Source organism: Archocentrus centrarchus, chromosome 3 (genome assembly GCF_007364275.1).
Source record: "Archocentrus centrarchus isolate MPI-CPG fArcCen1 chromosome 3, fArcCen1, whole genome shotgun sequence".
Taxonomy (NCBI): domain Eukaryota; kingdom Metazoa; phylum Chordata; class Actinopteri; order Cichliformes; family Cichlidae; genus Archocentrus; species Archocentrus centrarchus.
The window spans coordinates 35,843,023-35,864,270 of NC_044348.1; the positions used below are offsets into that span (position 1 = coordinate 35,843,023).

Below are 21,248 nucleotides of genomic sequence, written 5' to 3' on the forward strand. Positions count from 1 at the left end.
GGAAGAGGTTTATGGTGAGATAAAATAGAGTGAAAGCAAGGATGAGGAGGAGGAGAGAGGAAACTGATGAATGAGGAGGAAGCTTTGTGCCGCCGTCGGCTCATATTCAGGTCAAGAAACATGAGCGTCTGCTCCGCATCAGGTTACAGCCAGCCCTCCATGTCTGCCTCCCCTGCAGCACCTCCATCCCGCCCTGCACCATCCGCCCGGCTCTTACCTCCCCGCGGCCTCTCCGTCCACATCATCACCACCGCATTGCCCGAACCGCTGCAGCTTCACGCCAACACACAGCAGCAGGATCAGAGTCAAAGCCACCCACCAACCCCCTTAACACACACAAACACGCTCACTGCTTCCTCCCTCTGTTTCCCTAGCAACAGCACAGCAGCATCCCACCGCCTGTAACCCCTCCTCCTCACTCCATCCCAGCAGCAGATGAACATTTCAGCCTCCACTGAAGTGAGAGTAGCTGCTCCTCCCCCACCTCAAATATGCAGCACTCTGTGTGTACTCATATTACTCATGTTGTGGGGACCTGCATCAGTTTACAGTCAAGATGTGAGGACCTGACGGCTCAGAGTCCCCACGATGTGCAGGACTACAGGTTAGCTTTACGTTAGGGAAAGGAGAGGCTGTGGTAAAGGTTAGGTGGTTAGGTTTATGTTACATCAAGTTTAAGCTCATGTTTACATTAGAGGAATGCTAGCTTTATGTTGGAGAAGGTTGGTGTAAGATGAAGTTTGTTAGCCTGGGGTTAGGTTTATGTTAAGTCAAGGTTAATTTAAGGTTAAGCTGGGCTGAGGTTAGGTTATCTTAGGGCAATGCTTGCTTTATGTTAGAAGATTAGTTTTTATAGCAGGCAGAGTTAGCTTTATATTAGAGCAGTGTTTCTCAAACTGTGGGGTGCGCCCCATGGTGGGGCACAGGGTCATGACAGCTGACCATTAATTAATCCATTGTTCAAACAAATGTTGAACAATGGATTAATTAAGGAAACATTACCACGCTTCATGTGGGATGTGAAGATATTTTATCTGGCCAAGTGGGGTGTGACGGAAAAGTTTGAGAACCAGCAGGGAAAGGTTAGGTTTAAAGGCTGGGCCAAGGTTAGCATCGCAGCAGGAGAAAGTTAGCACTTTGTTAGTTAATGTTACATTAGGTTTAAACTATGGTCAGTGTTATTAAGGTTTGGTTAGAAAAAAAAAAAAAAAGGTTTGGTTAGGATGGGGTCCTTTTATCCATCAGGCAGATTAAAGCTTAAAAACCGATGTTCATGAGTGGGTGAGGACGAGTAGAGCCGCTGAAAGAAAATCTAAAATCTTGAAACTTGAAGACCTATCTGGCAGGTGAGGGACGGTTTCTCAAAGCTGACTTTTTAGGCCATCCTCAGCTGGCAGCTTACACTGGAACATCTTTAGCAAATTAGACAATCTACCATTTGAGCTTTTTAGCAGTTTACTCTTAACCAAACATTTATAAAGAAATATAATCTTTGATAGTTTTTAAAACCATTCGATAATATTCTGCATAATGGTTTTATCCAGCTGTATGCCTTTATATACAGATCTGTTTGCAAATCATATATACTTTCCATGGACCTGCAGACTGGGAGCATTAAATCCCTGAACTGTCCTGCAGGGCGAGACCTCACAGATTACAGCATTAGATGATGATGATGATGATGAAAGCTCAGTTACATAACTGATGTGACTGACACACTCGACCATGAACGGCGTCTCTCTATAAGGAGTCAGAGGATCATGTGGTCGAATGTCCCAGATTTAATTGGAACCAGGAAACATGAAGCCTCTAAACACTCAAACATACAAAGCTGCATCAATAGGAGCCACCAGGACCCATCTGAGTCAGAGCTTTAGTGCCTTATGGGGAAAAAAATAGAATCCGAGACCCAGAGCAGAAATTCCATCTTGAACGGCAATTTAAAATAATAATGGATTAAAGAACAGGACGAACACGGTTACACCTACGTTATGCTAACGTAACACATTCAGCTACATGACGCACAACGAACACGTGTTCGGTATGTTAACGTAACATTAAGTTATTCAGATAACCATAGCATAAAGAACATACTAACAAGTTAACCAAACCATCAATCCATTGAATTCTTCATCCTCGGTGTCACTTCTAAACAATTCCGTACACTCCGTAGACGAAGCGCCGCTTCCTCTTCTGTGTCGCGTTAGTCAGACTCGTCGTCAGCTGCAGTTCCAATTATTCCAGCCTTTCTGAATCCCAACAGGATGGTTTGTCACTGAAGCCCATGTTTTCTTGATCCATCCAATGACTTCCAGGAAAGTTGGGTGGCGCATTCTCCCAGTTGCCGTTAAGCTGTGCTCTCCATCCATCATCCACTGCGCCCACAGGTTACGCAAGACTGCCTTAAAGCTGCAGTTCACGGAGATGTCAAGTGGCTGGAGTATTTTGGTTCATGTGTTATAAATGTCACATATACGTCGCTCCGGAGTATAGGTCGCACCCCCAGCCATACTATGAAAAAAAGTGCGACTTATACTCCGGAAAATACGGTACATGTTCTCAGGGAATGTTACATATTACTACATGTTCTTCCATAATCATAATGCTGTCAGCTGCTGACTCTAGATGATGCTCAACAATAAAAAAAATACTCCAAATAAAGGAAATACCTGAACCAGCCATCAGGTGATTGATGAATGAAATATTAAAGTTGAACATCTTTACTGACACATACTCTAAAACAAACAGTATCAGCCTGTTGAGGCCTGAAGTTACAACCTTAAAGACATCAGTTCAGACATGAGTGAAGTGACAGAACCGAGTCATCACCAGGATCTCAGCAGCTTTAAAAAGGACACTGAGTCCTTGATCAGCCCACCAGAGACCTGATCTACACCAGGAACCATCACTGTTCTGTTAATGAACCAAGCAGAAGCTTTCATCCCCTATAGAAATCACTGCAGGCCAAACTAACCCCTGAAGGCTCAACAATGGAAAACTAAGATTAATAAAAAATTTTTTTAAAACCCACCGATCTTTAGTGATATTGCCCACAGGTGTCCACATACTTTTGTATTTTTTTTCCTCTCTGTATGCCTCACAGGTGAGTTACATTTACTTTTACACTTAACTTCGATATTTTGCAGTGAATTTCAAATATCAGTAAGACTGGGTCAAGACATTTAAAACCACACTGCATCTGCATGCCTGTATGACATGAAGAGCTCAATTTGTGCAGAAGTACAAATAAAGTCAGAAGAGAAACAAGAGCAATAAAAGCTGCTTCAGTGCTCAGATTCACATCGATCCAGCTGTCAGGTGCAAATGTCCTGAGGCGATCACACACCTGTCTGATCATACGTAGTCACTTTGCATGACCACCAGGTGAAGCTGTTTCTTTCCCTCTCTCTCTCTCTCTCTCTCACACACACACACACACACACACACACACACCCCTCCCAGCAGTAAAGGTACTGATGCGGTCACTGTAAAGCAGGAATATGTTCACAGATCAACAGACAGCCCGCTGACCTGAAACAGGTGATTTTTAGCCAGTCAGAGCAGGTTTTCCTTTGCATAACTCCTAGTAAAGTTTAATATTTAAAGGTTTAGTGTCGTTTTACTGCTGCACTCAGATTTGATAACTTCATGTGCAGCTGTAAAAGCTCCTCCGCCTGTCTTCATGTTCAAACAAAGGTTTAAAGTGAAGGCTTCTGTTTTTAATTACAGCCCCGTTCATTTCTACCCTTTGTAGACGAGGGCTGGGATCCAGAAAGCCTCCATTTCACAGGCATCACTCATTTTTGTAGTTTTGGTGTAATGTCACTTGGTCCAAAGAACCTGTCGTACATTTTAATGTAGGAACTTTAGTGCTTCTAAATATAACCGTGCAGGTGCCTCTTCAGTCCATTAATGAAGGCGTTATGACCCCCACCACGGACGTGCTTTGACCCGCGTCTGTTTAACTGTTTGCAGAGAAGAAACGCAGATGAGAGAGACGGAGCTTCAAAGAAAGGACTGATTAAATGTTGGTGTCTGATCTCAAATACAGAACCCTCTAAGCTGGAGGAGCAGCGCGCATCCAGGTCTTCACAAATGAAGCACCCTCATCTTCCTCCTCACTAGATTTAAAAACAAACATTTAACTTCTTGGGGCTAATTGGTTAGCAGCAACTGAACCTACAAAATAAGAGCAAACGAGCTTGTCCACTTAAATCAGCTTCACACGGAGCCGTCCTCACAGGCATGAGTCCACACAAGGCTCATCCAATTAAAACCAGCGTGTGGGAAACGCCATTTGTGGAAACATCTGCCCAGCAGCAGAGATTCATTAAAAAAAAAAAAATCACCAACAGTTAAAACTGCATTCACACGTTTGACATCATAAAAACTGATTTATGGATTTAGCAAACAGGACAAACAGTCTGAGCTCTGATACCTGCAGCAGTGATTCACAGCTCACACATTCACTGATCTGCACATCTCCATTCAAAATATTTTTCTTGCATACAGAAGAAATAAAGTCTCATCAGTCACACTATACAAGATCACTTTGTTATGGAAATAATTTAAAAAGGAGTCACTGACTTTTAACGACCTTTAAAATGCTGCGTTTTGGTCGACATCTGTTCTGCTTGAACGCGCTCAGTAAATAAAATGAAAAAATTTAAAAAGGTGTAAAGGATGCAGCTCTGAGGCCCTTCAAACACTCCAGCTCATGGACGGCTTTGCACCGATGTTCCTGCTGAGGTGATGTCATCATTATGGAAATAAGGCACCAGTTTGCTCAGTGAAAAAGAGTAAAACAATATACACTTATTTTTGTAACCTCTCACGCTGTGTGTGGTCTGTTCAGTAGATGGAGGATTCATCATTTAAAGAAAGGTGCAGGTTGAGTTTGACCCCCCCCCTGTGAAGATTCCTATGATAAACAATAAAACTGTGAAATAAAAAATTTCATAAAAAGTTTGTATTTTGGAAGAATGAATCCACATCTTCACATTTATCTTTAAACCTTTTCAATAATTAAAACCTCGCCCTGCCTAAACCCATCCTCCTCTTCCTCCTCACCTGCACTTGCTTCCTGCCGTGAGGGAGGTTGTGTACGCCACCTCGCCTCCGCTTTCCCAATCCAGCTACTCGATCCCAGGTTCCGGATGCCCCCCAGCACCCCTCAGTAGTGCCCCCATCCTTCAGATGAGCTTCCTGCCCCACAGCCTCCGTCGGCTGGCTTTGCTCCTTTTTGTTTCGGTTCTTAAACAGGCTGTGGAGCATCAGGACCGCCAGGGTGCACAGGACGTACATGACCCTGTCCCACAGGTCCAGCACAGCTCAGACTCTGGGCTCCTCCAGGTGGGTGTTTGGTTTCATCACAGAGTTGTTCCAGCCCAGGTAGGAGCTCGCAGGTGTCTCGGAGTTCACGGCTCCTCGCTCTCGTCCAAGTGAGTTTCCTCGGAAAGAATCACCTGTTTAAATCCTGCTGTGTTTGTTCACCTCTGTCCCGAACCCCGCCCTGTCAACATCACACATCCCGATAAAGGCCTCTGAACCTTGCCCGGTCCTCCTCGCTGCTGTCACGCCAACGCTCATTAAGACAGGTAACCAGAGCCTGCAGCCACAAGCTTCAGTTTCTCAATGAAACTCAAGACTCACTCCTCTGTGTCACTTTAACCCCCTGAAGTGAGGCTGCAAGCTGTGCACCCCCCCCCCCCACCAGTTACAGAGCCAAGTGTTTAAAACAGCAGAACAAAGTTTTTCCCTGCAGCAAACTTCAGATCTGGAAGGAAAACTTTGGTGGATATAAACACCAGTTTGTCTTCTGGAGCCCGTCAGCTCTTCTTCGCACAGTTCTGGGGTTGTGATGATGAAGCTTCAGTTTGCGGTCGGCGTGGATGAGAATCCTCTGACTGTTTTCCTCTCTGACTCGAACAGATTAGAGCAGAGGCAGGTCGGGTCTTCACCGCCATCAGCCTGAATGAGCCTGAGAGAAAGAGCTCGAGGGGCCTCCCCTCCTCCCGCCCTCCCTTTCTGTCCCGGGACCATCTGTTGTTATTGCTGCAGGATAAAACTGCAGAGGATCGCCAGTGACGTAACAGCGTGATACCAAACGATGGATTTATGTTCTTATTTTCAGGCTGAGCTACGTGACGGTTTTCACGTTTAATAACTGTCAGGATTATTTCCGGTTCTTTGATCACTGATCTGCGGTCACAGACTAAACAGAAGTACTCCAGCAAAGACAGAAACACAGTAAAGAGACGGAAATACAGCACGGATCAATACTGGTCATAAAGATCAGTCAGGGCTCAGTTTAAGAGGAGCCAAGTTGAGAAAACTTCTAGTTAGGAAAGACTGATGTCCTGACTTCAAATTTAAGATCACACAAAGCTTTTATTTTGGTAGAGTGAAGGTTTTCGGTCAGAGAAGCTCTGTTCTTTCACGTCTTGGAAATCTCGACCCCCTCTCCTGAATATTGACATACGTGACATACGTGACAGAGCCGGGGATGCTGGGACTTCGACCCAGTGGGAGCTGACAGTCTGAATCGCAGCCAGTCAATCCTGATGCTTGCATCTGATTGGCTGTAGTGCGATCAGGACCTCGCTGCATATAGCACCGATCCGCTCACTGTAAACAGAGCTGGGACTGTTTCTGGAAACTGTCCTGCAGGAACAAAAGGGGGCCGTTTCCGGTCCGCTGACCCCTTTCAGGGTGCTAATGAGGAGAGGGCGGGGCTGGGGTCCAAATTCAGGTCTCACATGCTAAAAACACTCACGAGGATCCAAGGGGGCTCTGAAGAGGATCAAGGGGTCATCGAAGAGTTTGCAGGGATCCCCGAGAAGGCTTTAAGAGTTCCTGCAGACGTTCAATGAGCAGAGAAGAGCTTTAAAAACACTGATGTTCCAAAAATACGCTCCTCAGACATGTCGAGCGTTCAGCTGATGGGCAACAAGAAGAAATGAGGACAGAAGGGGCTGTGCACGGACTCGAACCCTGGATGCTGCACATTAGTTTCTAAGGCTCTGTAATGGAGCAGCATCACACACACAAGTTTCATCGGCGTTTCCTCTAACAGATTCGTTGTTACTTTTTTCTGGTAACGTCGATTTTAATACCAGCATCTTCCAGTTTTTAAACCCACCTTGTCTCCAAAACAACATTTTGGTATTTGAGTTAAAAATAAAATAAAGACATTTTTATCATCTTTTCAATAAAGTATCTATCCATCTTTCTAGCCACTCCAGCGTCCTGATGCCATCAGAACTCATCTGCTGTTTTTTTATTTATTTTATTTAAACCTTTATTTTATCAGGTAAAATGTTTGAGAACCAGTTCTCATTTATAAACATGACCTGGCCAAGAGGCCTCAATAGAATCAGGTCCACTACACATAAATACACATAAATATAAACATATAAACATACCAAAAGCAATCAATCGATCAATTAATCGGAGATTAACATGGAGCATGCATGTAAAACATGACAACTGGATAAAAACAGGAATGAGAAGAACAGATGAGTTAGCCTAAAGGGAGAGAGGGGACATTAATGTGTGTGTGTGATTGTACACATGTATGAATATATAGGAGAAAGTGTATGTGGGTATGTAAATTAGTGTGACCTGGGGTGATCAGCATGAGCAACAGTCAACTATAATCTGTTGAATTTTATGGTTGAAAGTAGTCAGAGATGTTCAAGGGGGTTTTCTGGGGGTTTTCTGTTTCCTGCAGCAGTCGGCACCTCCTTCATTGCCACCAGTCGCTGAGGTCGCAGAGCTGATCGAGCTGATCGAGCTGATGATCGAGCTGATTGGACTGATCGGGTTGACCGAGCAGATCGGGTCGTTACAGCCACTCCTGAACAAACTGCCTCCAACAGCACCCGTTTGAAAACCTGTTTTTATTCTTCTTATATTTTAATGTGATTTTACTTTTTTAGTCATAAAGCACTCCGGTTTTAATCGTGCCTTTAAAAGAATCAGTTTTTGCTACAGAGATATTTCCTCTTTTTTAAACTAAGCAGCCGACAGGAAAAAGATGCTGAAGGGATCGAAGCCTCAAACGCTCTGACCTCCTGTCTTCTCACCCTGCCAGGCACCCTGCCAGCTCCATCAAACAGTAACTGGTCAAAAACAAAGCCATAAAGGCTTCCAGAGAAAGTGGGCTGTGGTGAGTTAATGAATGTCACTTATCAGATCGGACTCTCACTTATTAGGAATTGTACATACGCACTGGGCCGAGCCTCCCTTTGCCCTGAGCTGATGGAAACACACCAAACAGCTGCATGGATAATCAGCTGATCTCCAACCTTCCCTCCATATGAACCTCATACTTTATTTTAAGTCCAACATTGAGGAATGCTTTTAAATAATAACCCAGAGGACAGGGGCAGATTCACACACATGCAGTTCCTGTGTTTGTCCTGTGGGGGGCAGTGCAGGTGTGTCTGTTATGTCTCAGGTGTGTTAGTGACTTTAAGAGGCTCAGACCTGCAGCATTAAAGCAGATTACAGGAAACCTGCTGTTCTTTATTTAAGGCGCCTTGTCCTTTGTTAGGAGTGTGTCACCTGCCCGTTACAGACTTTTAAAAACTAATCAAACTTTTTTCTTTAAACTTAAAGTTTGTGACTGAGTTTCAGGATGGAAATATTTAAATTCAACCATGCAGTCAAAATGAAAAAAAAAAAAGAAAATCACACCACTGTCAACAACTCTTTTTTTTTTTTTTTTTTTAAATAAAAGTCTAAATCCATTCTCTCATGTTGAGCTTAAACCTCCTGCAAAGCTGAACTCTCCCTCCACATGAAGCCTGAGCAGAGTCCAGGGACCCACATTAGCTTGTGAGATTTTCCTGAGGACGTCAGATGAAACACATTTGTGAAGATGTGATGTTAAGTCTCCCAGTGGTAAAGACTCCAGACCCTCTAATTCAGGTCAGCCTCTAAAGTTAAATCACCTCTCAGACCCTTTGCAGCATCACAAACACAGTCAGGTCCACTGACAGCCAATCAGAGTGTAAGATTAGAAAAATATGAAGAGACACAGTGATGTCAGTAACCCGTTACTCTAATCTGACTACTAACGAGTAATCTAGCGCGTTACTACTTGCAGTCCAGTAATCAGATTAAAGTTACTTATCCAAGTCACTGTGTGTTACTATTTTTGTCATTTTCCTCAGTACAAAGATATAGTTTTGCTTTCTTCTTGCATCTTGGGGAGTGACGTCTGGCTGATGCGACAATTAAGTCCCGTTTTCATCATGACAATAACAGTACTGCGACACAAGTGGAAACACTGGAGGGAGGAAAGAGATGCACGTTTTCTAGCTGAAATACGAGAACTATTGTGAGTTTGTGTCAGCTAAAGATGACAATATCAAGGTTAGCTGTGGCGACAAAGTGCTTCAAAAACACTACATCAGATTTGAAGAAACATCTGGAGTCGCAGCACAGTCACACTTACAGAGCGAGTCTCACCAGGTGGTGAAGCAGAGCTGTGGCTAATGCAGGAGCCCCCCAGCACCCAAAAGAAAATGATTGCCTGTACTTAAACAACTGTAAATGACTTGTTGACCTATAATCTGTGAAACATGTCAAACATATCTCTCATGAAAGATATCAGGTCATTTTGAGTGAGAAACAGGATTTCTATCACAAGGTAGAAGCTGCACTCAGTTTTGGGAAAAGTCACTTTTATATTTTTTGTTTTGCTTTTTGTTTTTTTTTAAAAAATCAAGGTAAAAACTGTCATTGACATTAAAATGTGTTTTTAAACAGAAATCTGGCTCAAAAAGCTGCAGAAATCACAACAAATATAACATCACAGATCTATAAAGATATTTGAAATGGCCGAAAGGCTCTGGATTGATTATAATGTAGGTACAATAACACATCCTGCTAAAGATTGTTGAAAAACAGGTTATTTCTGCATTTTATATATAAGCCCTTCATAAATCATGCTGACTGCACTCTATTTACCAATATAAGCAAAGATATTACACATAAAGTGGACACATGAGTGGTGTCCAAAAAACGACGTGGGCTTCATACATAATTGGCAAAGTTTCTGGGGAAAACCTGGTCTTGTTAGGAGAGACGGCATCCATCCCACTTTGGATGGAGCAGCTCTCATTTCTAGAAATCTGGCCAAATTTATTAACCCTCCTAAAAACTGACTACCCAGGGTTGAGACCAGGAAGCAGAGCTGCAGTCTTACACGCCTCTCTGCAGCTTCTCTCCTCCTGCCATCCCCCCAAAACCCCATCCCCATAGAGTCGGTGCCTGCTCCCAGACCACCAAAAAACAAAGCTAAAATCAGCAGAAAAATATTTAAGCATAAAATTCAAAAACAATAAATAATACAGCTTCATCAACTGCACCAAAAAAAACAATAAAACAATTAAATGTGGATTATTAAACATTAGGTCTCTCTCTTCCAAGTTCCTCTTAGTAAATGACTTAATAATTGATCAACGTATTGATTTATTCTGCTTTACAGAAACCTGGTTACAGCAGGATGAATATGTTAGTTTAAATGAATCAACACCCCCGAGTCACAGTAACTGTCAGAATGCTCGAAGCACAGGTCGAGGAGGAGGAGTAGCAGCAATCTTCAATTCCAGCTTATTAATTAATCAAAGACCCAGACAAAGTTTTAATTCTTTTGAAAGCCTGACTCTTAGTCTTGTCCATCCTAATTGGGAAACTCAAAAACCTGTTTTATTTGTTATTATCTATTAAAGTATTAAAGGTACTGCACTGCAGTGGTTTGAATCATATTATCTAATAGACTCCAATTTGTTCATGTAAATGTGGAGTCTTCTTCACACACTAAGGTTAATTATGGAGTTCCACAGGGTTCTGTGCTAGGACCAATTTTATTTACATTATACATGCTTCCCTTAGGCAGTATTATTAGAAAGCACTGCATCAATTTTCATTGTTATGCAGATGATACTCAGCTTTACCTATCAATGAAGCCAGATGACACACATCAATTAGTTAAACTGCAGGAATGTCTTAAAGACATTAAGGCCTGGATGACCTCTAATTTCCTGCTTCTAAATTCAGATAAAACTGAAATTCTTGTACTCGGCCCCACAAATCTTAGAAACATGGTGTCAAACCAGATACTTACTCTGGATGGCATTACTTTGGCCTCCAGTAACACTGAGAAATCTAGGAGTCATTTTTGACCAGAATTTGTCCTTCAATGCACACATTAAACAAATATGTAGGACCGCTTTTTTGCATTTGCGCAATATTTCTAAAATTAGATACATCCTTTCTCAGAGTGATGCTGAAAAGCTAATTCATGCATTTATTACTTCTAGGGTGGACTATTGTAATTCATTATTATCAGGCTGTCCTAAAAGCTCCCTGAAAAGCCTTCAGCTGATCCAAAATGCTGCAGCTAGAGTACTGACAGGGACTAGAAAGAGAGAGCAGATTTCTCCCATATTGGCTTCTCTTCATTGGCTCCCTGTTAAATCTAGAATAGAATTTAAAATCCTTCTCCTCACATACAAGGTCTTGAATAATCAGGCCCCATCTTATCTCAAAGACCTCATAGTACCATATCACCCCAACAGAGCACTTCGCTCTCAGACTGCTGGCTTACTTGTGGTTCTTTGGATACTTAAGAGTAGAATGGGAGGCAGAGCCTTCAGCTTTCAGGCCCCTCTTCTGTGGAACCAGCTCCCAGCTTGGATTCAGGAGACAGACACCCTCTCTATTTTTAAGATTAGGCTTAAAACTTTCCTTTATGATCAAGCTTATAGTTAGGGCTGGATCAGGTGACCCTGAACCCTCCCTTAGTTATGCTGCTATAGGCCTAGGCTGCTGGGGGGTTCACATAATGCACTGTTCCTTTTCATTCACCTTATTTACTTTGTTTATACTCCACTCTGCGTTTAATCATTAATTGATATTAATCTCTGGCTGTCTTCCACAGCATGTCTTTCTCTCCCCTCAGCCCAACTGGTCACAGCAGATGACCCCCCCTCCCTGAGCCTGGTTCTGATGGAGGTTTCTTCCTGTTAAAAGGGAGTTTTTCCTTCCCACTGTCACCAAGTGCTGCTCATAGGGGGTCGTTTTGACTGTTGGGCTTTCTCTGTATTATTGTAGGGTCTTTACCCACAATACAAAGAGCCTTGAGGCGACTGTTTGTTATGATTTGGCGCTATATAAATAAAATTGAATTGAATTGAATAAAAACACACAGAAACATCTGAATCGCTTTATGACAGATGATCACTTTTTGGCACAACACAGGCAGCTGTTGAAAGCAACTAATAAAGTAACTTGTAATCTAACTTAGTTACTTTCAAAATTAAGTAATCAGTAAAGTAACTAAGTTACTTTTTAAAGGAGTAATCTGATTACTTTTTTAAGGTAACTATGCCATCACTGAAGAGAAAACACAATACAGATGAAGCAGTGATTTGGTAAGACTGCAGGAAAAAAACTCTGTATTTAAAGCCAACAAACCCTCCCAGGATCACGGCCTTCTCGGTATCACAGCTCTGTCATTACAAAACAGGAGGCTCTGAACTCGAAGTACAATCACAGATTCTCTTAAATTCACTGGCTGCTGAGCTGTGTGCAAGATATTTCATATCAGTACTTAGAAAACAATGAAATTACTTTAAAATTGTTCACATCCAGAAAGCAGGACGACTGGAGAGTCTCACTGATGCTAAAACCTTCAGACTCCGTTTTCTGCAGATCTGATTATCGGAGGCAGTGATTTCTTGATCTGTCATCTTAAATGCGACCTACCTCCAGAACAGGTTAGGTCCCCAGCATCAGTTACCATGGCGATAAAAAGTGAAACACCTTTGTGATACTTAAAACTCAGAGTTAACCTGAAGACACCCAGATAAGCCCAAACCCTGCTTCACAGCACAGCCTCTGGTTCATGAGCTGCACACATGATGAGGAACCTGGAGCTGGTATCTGCTCTGTCACCAAGTACACGTGGTATTATTTATTAATGCATTCAGGAAACTGCATCAATCCAAATACTGTCTGATGCTGCATTAGGCTCTCAGGGCCTCCTTTTAAAACAGGTTATTGTTATCAAACAGCCTAAAACTGTTTGAAGGTTCGGTCCTGATGTTCAGTCGGTCCACATCAGACACGTTCCAGTAAAGAAAACTGCATTAGTAAGCTGATCTCTCACTTCCTGTCTTATTCCACCCTCTGTTTACAGTTTTGGCCTTTTCACCACTGAAGCAGAGCGAGGAGGGAGGGGCGGCCGGGTTTGGTGGTTTACAGAATCCCAGAATGCACCGCATACGCCCTCTTCATCTCTGAGCTATTTCAGGAGGAAATTACAGAGATCAGCCGGGTGGAAACACACTGTTAGAGTCTGAGTAACAGGACTGACATCAGGAGGGGGAAGGAAAGAGCTGACGGAGAAGGAAACAACTCAGCAACAAGGAGGAGCAGGAGGAGGAGGAAGAGGGGGAGGAGGAGGAGTACGAGGAATTTCTGCTCCAAACCCTCAAACTAAACTCCAGGTTTCCTGCTTAAAACACTTCGTTCCTCTGACCTCAGAAAGGTAGTGCAGGGTGGTTTTTGTTCTACAGTAACTCTGCATCATTTTAACCTTCATACTCTTCATCAGCACAGAAGAAATTCACGTGAGCGTTTTAGGACAAACATGTTTAAGCCTGTAACCATCTCTGAACATCAGCGTGACAATCAGTCTGAATGAACTGCAGCAGTTTATCGTCTGTGATGTCGGGGAACAGAAAGAGGTGGCGGTACCTGGATGTTTCTCTTTATTCCTGAGGAAACTTCAAAAAGTACATTCTGGGTAGACATTGAAGGCTCTTATAGCTTGTGGGACACGTGGCTGCTCAGAACCAGAGCACGAGACAGGTCTCCATTTTACCCTGATACCAGGATCATCCTCTAGCTGCGATTCTCTCTGGTCAGTGATTTTTCTAATATAGTCGTGTTTGAACACTCCTGAATGCAGCTCATGGCTGTGAAACGGGGAAAGCTGTGGAAGAGTTAAATCCTTGATGGGTGGAAGTGATGAACCTTCCAAATCTCAGCTCCTGCTTTGGTTTCACTGTAGTTTTCAGATTTGTGGGACACAAACTGTTGAGATGAAAGGAGAGTCCCCCCAATGCCCTTAAAACGAGTTTGTCTCCACACACAAACACACGGACTGTTTGAACTCCTTCTAGTATGCAAACAGCAGCAAGGCCTCATGGTAAAAACAAATGCCATTAACTATTAACACATCAGAGAGCCACTTCAGTCCGTTCACCCAGGCAGGCCAAAGTCTATTTAATATGAAAAAACAAACAAACATTGGTAACAAGTTAGCGACTGCAGCTCTCACCTCCATAAAGACGCGTCAGGCACGAACGACACTCAGCCGCAACATGTCTGTCTGATAGGCTCCTGCTCCCAATCCTCTCTTTCTGCCTGCTGGTGGATGAAGGTGGTCTGGGAATGGGACCGGGATGCACGGGGTCAGCCAAATTTTCCATTTCTGTAAGTTTCCACTACAGACTGTTTCAAGGTGACAATCAGAGGAGGGGGATCAAGTTGCTCCACAACAAGATAAAAACAATCCAGAGAGAGGATCAGAGGAAGCAAATCGCACCCAGGTAACCTCACACTGACCTCCACTGCTTCAGTAAAGAGTCACTTTCATCTGAAACTTTCAGCTGAAGTGTTCGAGGCACTGCTACAAAAAAAAAAAAGCTGAACAGCCCTTTAATGTGCAGACAACAGCTCAACAAGCAGTAAAAACATCTGGATCAAAGCCAGCACTTCACACTATAACCGAGGCCTGTGTGTGTGTGTGTGTGTGTGTGTGTGTGTGTGTGTGTGTGTGTTGTGTGTGTGTGTGTCCCCGTCCTGTTTTCAATCAATACATCAATCGATTCAGCAGCTCTGCAGGACCTTCATGAAGCTGCTCCTTTTGTGTTTTACAGGAGTCCCACTGAGCAGGAAACGAGGTCCCCAGACCCAATCACAAATGCCCTGAGGCATCATGGGAGATCTGACTCAGCAGCTCCACCTGCTGGACTCAGCTGGGTCAGTCTGACAGGCTGCAGCCATCTGGTTTTAATCTCTCTCTCACACACACACACACACACACACACACACACACACACACACTACATAACAGTCCCAGCTGACCCCCCCCCCCCCCCCCCCCCCCCCCCCCACACACACACACACACCTGTATACACATGTTTGTGAGGACCATCACTGACATACTTCCCAGGTCTCGTGGCCAGATTAGCTTCCTTAGGGGGACCCAGGATCCAAAAAACTCCCAGAAACCAAACAGCAGTGCAGAGTGATGCCGTTTGCTCTTTACTGAATGCTGATTAGTTGGCAGCACAATACCCAACAACAACAACAACAACAACAACATGTGAGCAACAGTTTCAACTTTGAATAATGAACAACAGCAACAACAATATGTAGCACTGATGCTGGAAAAATGAGAAAAAAGGCAAGAATCAAAAACACTGAAGCACAGAAAATATGAATAATGTTTCTAGTTTCTCATTTTTTAAAAATAAACTGTTTAAAACTTTACACAATAAAAGCCTAAAATAATCCTGCTGCTGTCTTTACACACACGCCCTATAAAAAACAACAAAAAAAAAAACGATGAGTGGCTTTCATCATCTCATGTACTGATCTCCATTGTGTGTATGAGTGTGTGTGTCTGTATGTGTATCTGTCTGTGCGTGTGTGTGTGTGTCTGTGCATGTCTGTGTGCGTGCGCTTGTGTGTGTGCAGAATCCAATTTTATTTATTTTTGAGGTTACAGAATCCTGGCGTTTGCCCCGGTTCAGCTCTCCAATAATTCTCTCGTATTAAACTCCAACAAGTCCGAGGCCATGATTATAGCTCCCCCTGATACTCATTCAAGTATCAGTCAGGTGATTGTTTCCTTTTGCTCACCTGCAAAACCCACTGTTTGTAATCTTGGGGTGGTATTTGAGTCCTCCTTGGGATTTGATTCACATATAAAATCTATCTATAGTCTCCTCCTCTGATCTATTCATGCATTTGTGTCATCGTGCCTAGATTATTGTAATGCCCTTTTTACCAGCTTATACAAATCATCTCTTTCACGCCTCCAAGCAATACAAAATGCAGCAGCTAGACTCCTAACACACTCTAGCAAATGAGTACCAAGAACCTTGATCCTGTTTTATTCTCTTTACACTGGCTCCTTGGTTAGGGTCAGGAACCTGACCCTTGGTTTTAGAATTAAAGTTCTCACTCTTACATACAGAGCACTAAACAGACAAGCCCCAGAATATATTTCCCAACTACTTGTTAAACATACTGCTGCTCGCTGCCTTCGTTCACAAGCTCAAAATCTTTTAGTTGTCCCACGTACAAGACTAAGGACCGGGGGGGCGGAGCTTTCCAAGCAGTGGCACCAAAGCTCTGGAGCAGTTTACCTCTCCAGCTCCGTTTAGCTGACTCTGTGGAGTCTTTTAAAAAAAAATAGGTGAAAGCCTAGGTAAACAAAAGTTTTCTGTTGACTTTACTTTTATTCTTTTTCTTCTTAATATGGTAATATTAATGTTTTTAACATGGTGTTTTATCTGTGTTTTGATATTGTTTTAACTGTTGTTCAGCACTTTGTGACTTTTTGTCTATGAAAAGCACTATATAAAGAAACTTTACTTACTTACTCAGTGCACTTTACAAAACCACCACTGTGGGGCAGCTGTGGCTCAGGAGATCGAGTGGATCATTTACCAACTGGAAGGTCGGTGGTTCGATTCCCAGATACTCTAGTTGGCAAGATTCTGAACCCTGAGTTGCCCACGATGCAGTGTGTGTGTGAGAATGTTAGACAAGGCGTTTAGGTTCAGAAACAAGTGTTTGTGTGTGATTGTGACTGAGGAATGACGTAAAAAGTGCCCTGAGTGCTCAGACTGAGTAGAAAGGTACCTGCCCATTTACCTGTTCACCTTGTAGCTTAATTTCTATTTAGATTTGGGCTCTCTGGGGCGCCCAGGTGGCTTAGTGGTGAAGTCGGCGACCACATACATATGCCGCGTTGCGGTGCGGGTGGCGCAGGTTCGGGTCCCGGCCTGTCGCCAATTTGCCCGCGTGTCTTCCCCTATATCTTTCCCCATTTCCTGTCTCCCTCCACTGCCGCTAAAAGCCGCTGTGGCCAAAAATGCAAAAGATCTGGGCTCTCTGTTTCACAGCGAAATGTGAAATCATGGCTAAAACATCAATTCTGCTGTGAAATCAGTTTCCAATGTTTCCTTCTATTTTCATGTCAAAGAAAGAAGTCCTCGAGATGTCTATAATATTTAGGTCCCCACTAAGGTAGAAAAACAAGAATACGCACAGGCACAGATTTTCTGTTTCAGTGTGGAGCCACAATGACATAATAACCATCGTCATCATCGTGTTGGAAAAGACCTTGTAGTTAAACACCACACCCTCCCTGCAGGCCTGCAGCCGTCTGCTGGCAACGTCACGTCTGACGAGTTAATCGAGTTCATAAACGAGTCGAACAGCAGGCCCTCGGCTCGGCAGCAGCAAATTACATTTCCTCACATAACAAACCTCGTGCTGCTGCCTGCACGACCCTCTGAGTCTGATGTCCAGAATAAACCCTCAGATGAAACTGATGCAGTGACAGCGCAGCTTCAACAGCTGAAACTAACTGCTTTCTATCTGAAAGAGACCAAACAGACAACAGATAAGCTTTGTTTAAGTTATTTTCCTGATAAAGCAGATGTGTTCACAGCTGCAGAGATGAGGCGTTCGCTGGTATTAGGTTAAACTGAACGTCACACGGGCCCTGACTGAGGCCTCAGAGTCTCCTGTTTCAGCTTTACAGAGACCAGCTTCACACCCGGAGGAGCTTCGGCCTGTGCCCGTTAAAGGTTACCCAGCTGTTTGTTCTGAACTGTAAGCTCACCGCAGATATATGAGCAGCTCGCTCCTTTAATACAATCACACACAGAAGTATAACAGGTTGAAAACAAATGAAAACATTAAAAAAAACAACATCTAGAAAGAAAACGAGTGAATGAAGAGCTTTTATTGCCACTGATGGGCGGATTAAAGGATCCCTGCAGATCCAAGAGCTGATGCATGAAAACTGAGTGAAAACACACGTGTGGTTGGACACGGCTATCCTGGGAATAGCGGAGGAATGCTGGAGTAAACAAAGTGTAACTCACTGTTACCTGAAAGGTAGAAACACAATGGTTTTGTGGTTGCTCTGTGGCAGCAGTGACGCACTGAAGCTCACACACAACCTTTGAAGAACACTCTCGATCGCATCAATACACTCCTGCATACACCTCGTCCTACAGAGCGCCATGTTTGGAATCACACACACCCACACACACACACACACACACACACACACAGACACACACACACACACAGACACACACACACACACACACGCGCGCGCGCGCGCGCGCACACACAGACACACACACACGCGCGCGCGGGCGCGCACACGCACACACACAGACACACACACACACACACGCGCGCGCGCGCACACGCACACACACAGACACACACACACACACACGCGCACGCGCACGCGCGCACACACACCTCTTCCTGAAGAAAACATGCCCAACAATGAGGTGAAAAAGCCCATTTCTGCTCCTTTTCCTTTGAGGCTGTTGGTGAAACTAAAAACACCAGCTAACAAACCGGGGGGAGACCCGTCGAAGGAACTCTGCATGAATCCTCCTGTTAAAGCTCATTTAACGTGTTTGTTTGTGGCAGATACGGCCGAGCTGCAAACACAGGAAAACTGGACGTTTAAGGGTTAAAGAAGCTACCAGAGAGGCTTCGTCCACGTCACTGAAGTGATGAGACTGTATTTATAGAAAGTTTTGTTCTGCAGCGGTCAGTGTGCAGACACACCCTGCAGACTGGCCGCCTCATCCTCCTCCACCACCACCACAGGAACAGGAAGCCGGAGCGCGTCTGACTCCAGAGGAAAGACTTGAGCAGCTCCTCGTGCAGCTCACTTCAGTCCTCACATGTTCACCATCTGCTCGCTCAGTCGCTGCCTCACACTTTTACACACTCCTCTGTCCTTTTTCTCCCAGCTGCAAACTTTCCATCAACACCAACTTTTCCTGAGTCGAACCTTCCTGACGGCTTGTGTTTGACTTCAAGTGTAAACTGTTTATTCAGCTGAAGGAAATCCACACAAGACAACAAGATCACCACGCCACAGCAACTCCAACTCCTCCAACCTCCACGGCAACTTCCACGAGCGAGCGCTCAGCGTTTTTGTCCTTTTTGTTTACAAGTTTCTCAGATGTGAAACATTTCCTCATTTATTGGTTCTACTTTCTAATAAATGGAATATTTTAGGGTTTCATTCATTATTTGATGAACTGATCAAAGATTTGACAGCTTTTCCATTAAAAAAAGCCCCAACAAATACACATTTTGTGCTGGTTCTCAGTGTCAGCTGCTTCCTGTCCTTCAGTCAAACACGTTTCTCTGGTTGGACTGTCGGTCAGTCAGCAGCCAGCCACCCTCGTTAGGAGCTATTATGTGTTTAACTTTATATTAAAAATGGATCAGAGAAGGCCAGTGTTGTGACTCCTGACCCCTTTCCTTGTTCAGCTGATGCCGCTGCAGTCACTGAGTAAAGGAGGCCGACCGTGTGCAGCGTGACTCTCCTGCTGCCGTTTCTGCTCCTCGGACTTGAACCTAGAGCAACATTAAACTGTTAGAATATTAATTTCCCCTCCGGTCACAAACAGCTTTGATGATAAAGTTTGTTTCCTGTCACGGAGGATTTGCTGCCTCTTCTTCCTCACAGTGACCGAACTGTCATCAGGTTTTGATGTAAATCACCAGACGGCTAAAATTCCAACAATGATCAGCTGATTCGTTTCAAAACAAGTTTCAGATCTTTCAAGCAGAAGATCCAGACGTCTGCTGCTCGATCCTGAAGGAACTTTAACCAAACTGAATCTCAAACCATCCGCAGTCTTCTGGTTTCAACGAGTTTCACATTTCTTACATTCTTCCAACCAAACATCAGCTGACGGATCAAAACCAACAGCAGCTGCAACGATCAGCTGATTAACGGACTGCATGTTGCTCCTCCAGCAGAAACCTGAACATATTCCTGACACCGAAGATTACCTGTATAAGCATCCAAACGTGAACTCTGGACTGAAGGGAGGAAATATTTAAAAACTGGTCCCACTTAAGCCCAACAGTTTCCGGTGGAAGTCCACACATTGGTGTCAGAGAGCATGTGTGAGAGAATATTTCACTTTTTATGTAGTCTGACCAACAGTGAGAACTACAGCCACCAACTCTCAAATTCATTTGTCACTAATGGGAAAACTTTGTTGTATTTCCATCAGGAAAAGAAAATCTGCTGATTCTGCTTCTAAAAATGGAGAATTTTCTGCTGCAACCGGACAGAAACTTTAATGTTTGCTGTTTCTCACAGCTGATGGAACCCTGACTTCAGAGAACCCCACAGAGGACCCCGGAGAGCCCTGAGACCCTCAGAGAACCTCTGATGGACATGTTTCCCTGTTTGATTCTCAGTGAACGAGCGGCGGGCTTATGTAAACGCAGTTTCTGGTCCTGTCATTGATCGCAGGACACCAGGGCACAAACTGATGGAGCAGTATTGACAGCTGGCAGGCCTGTCGTCATCATCACCATAGAAACAAACACGTGGAGAGCTGGCCAGGTGAGGCCGCGGGGCTTTTGTCCGCGTAAAAACCGCTGAGAAAGAAAAGAGCTTTGAAGCGCTGGAAGCTGCTGGACGGTCGCATGAAAAGAGACAGCAAGCCGCGGGTAGGCGGGTCAGAGCCGGGTCATGTGGAGGACAGCAAACGGCGAGCCCCCCTGAACCCAGACTACGACCAGCTGATAGCCCGACGGAAGGAAACAGTTTGGAGGAAGCAGACTTTTCCTTACCTCCAGGTCCCGAGCAGCGCCTCCTCTCCTCCTCTTCTTCCTCCTCTCCCGCTCCTTCCTCACAGTAAATCCTCCCGCAGAGACTCGGACGGACACTCCGGCAGCTGGGACGCGGATTCAAAGTGAAACCTGCGGGTCTGCGTGGCCCCGAACCCGTGTGCGCCTCCTGCTCTGCGCCGCTGGAAACTCCGGACTGGCTGCCTGACGCTGCTGCCTTCACGAACTGCGGGACATGTGGGGACTGTGTGAACGCGTATGGGCGGAGCGGAAAAAATAGGACTTTTATAGA

The 21,248-nt window shown here is 44.3% G+C and overlaps 1 protein-coding gene across 2 annotated transcripts in view; it reads right to left on the minus strand.

Annotated features, from left to right (window-relative positions):
• The window catches only part of kifc3 (kinesin family member C3), a 32,600-nt gene extending 26,912 nt beyond the window's left edge, over positions 1 to 5,688 (minus strand). Inside the window, exon 1 of one of the 2 annotated variants that reach the window (XM_030718846.1) lies at positions 5,071 to 5,682. In XM_030718846.1, coding sequence (XP_030574706.1) covers positions 5,071 to 5,304 — 234 coding nt within the window. In that variant the 5' untranslated portion in view covers positions 5,305 to 5,682. Of the gene's footprint in view, positions 1 to 5,070 lie in introns of both variants that reach the window. The other variant, XM_030718837.1, reaches the window with a different exon arrangement.
• Between the last annotated feature and the right edge of the window lie 15,560 nt (positions 5,689 to 21,248).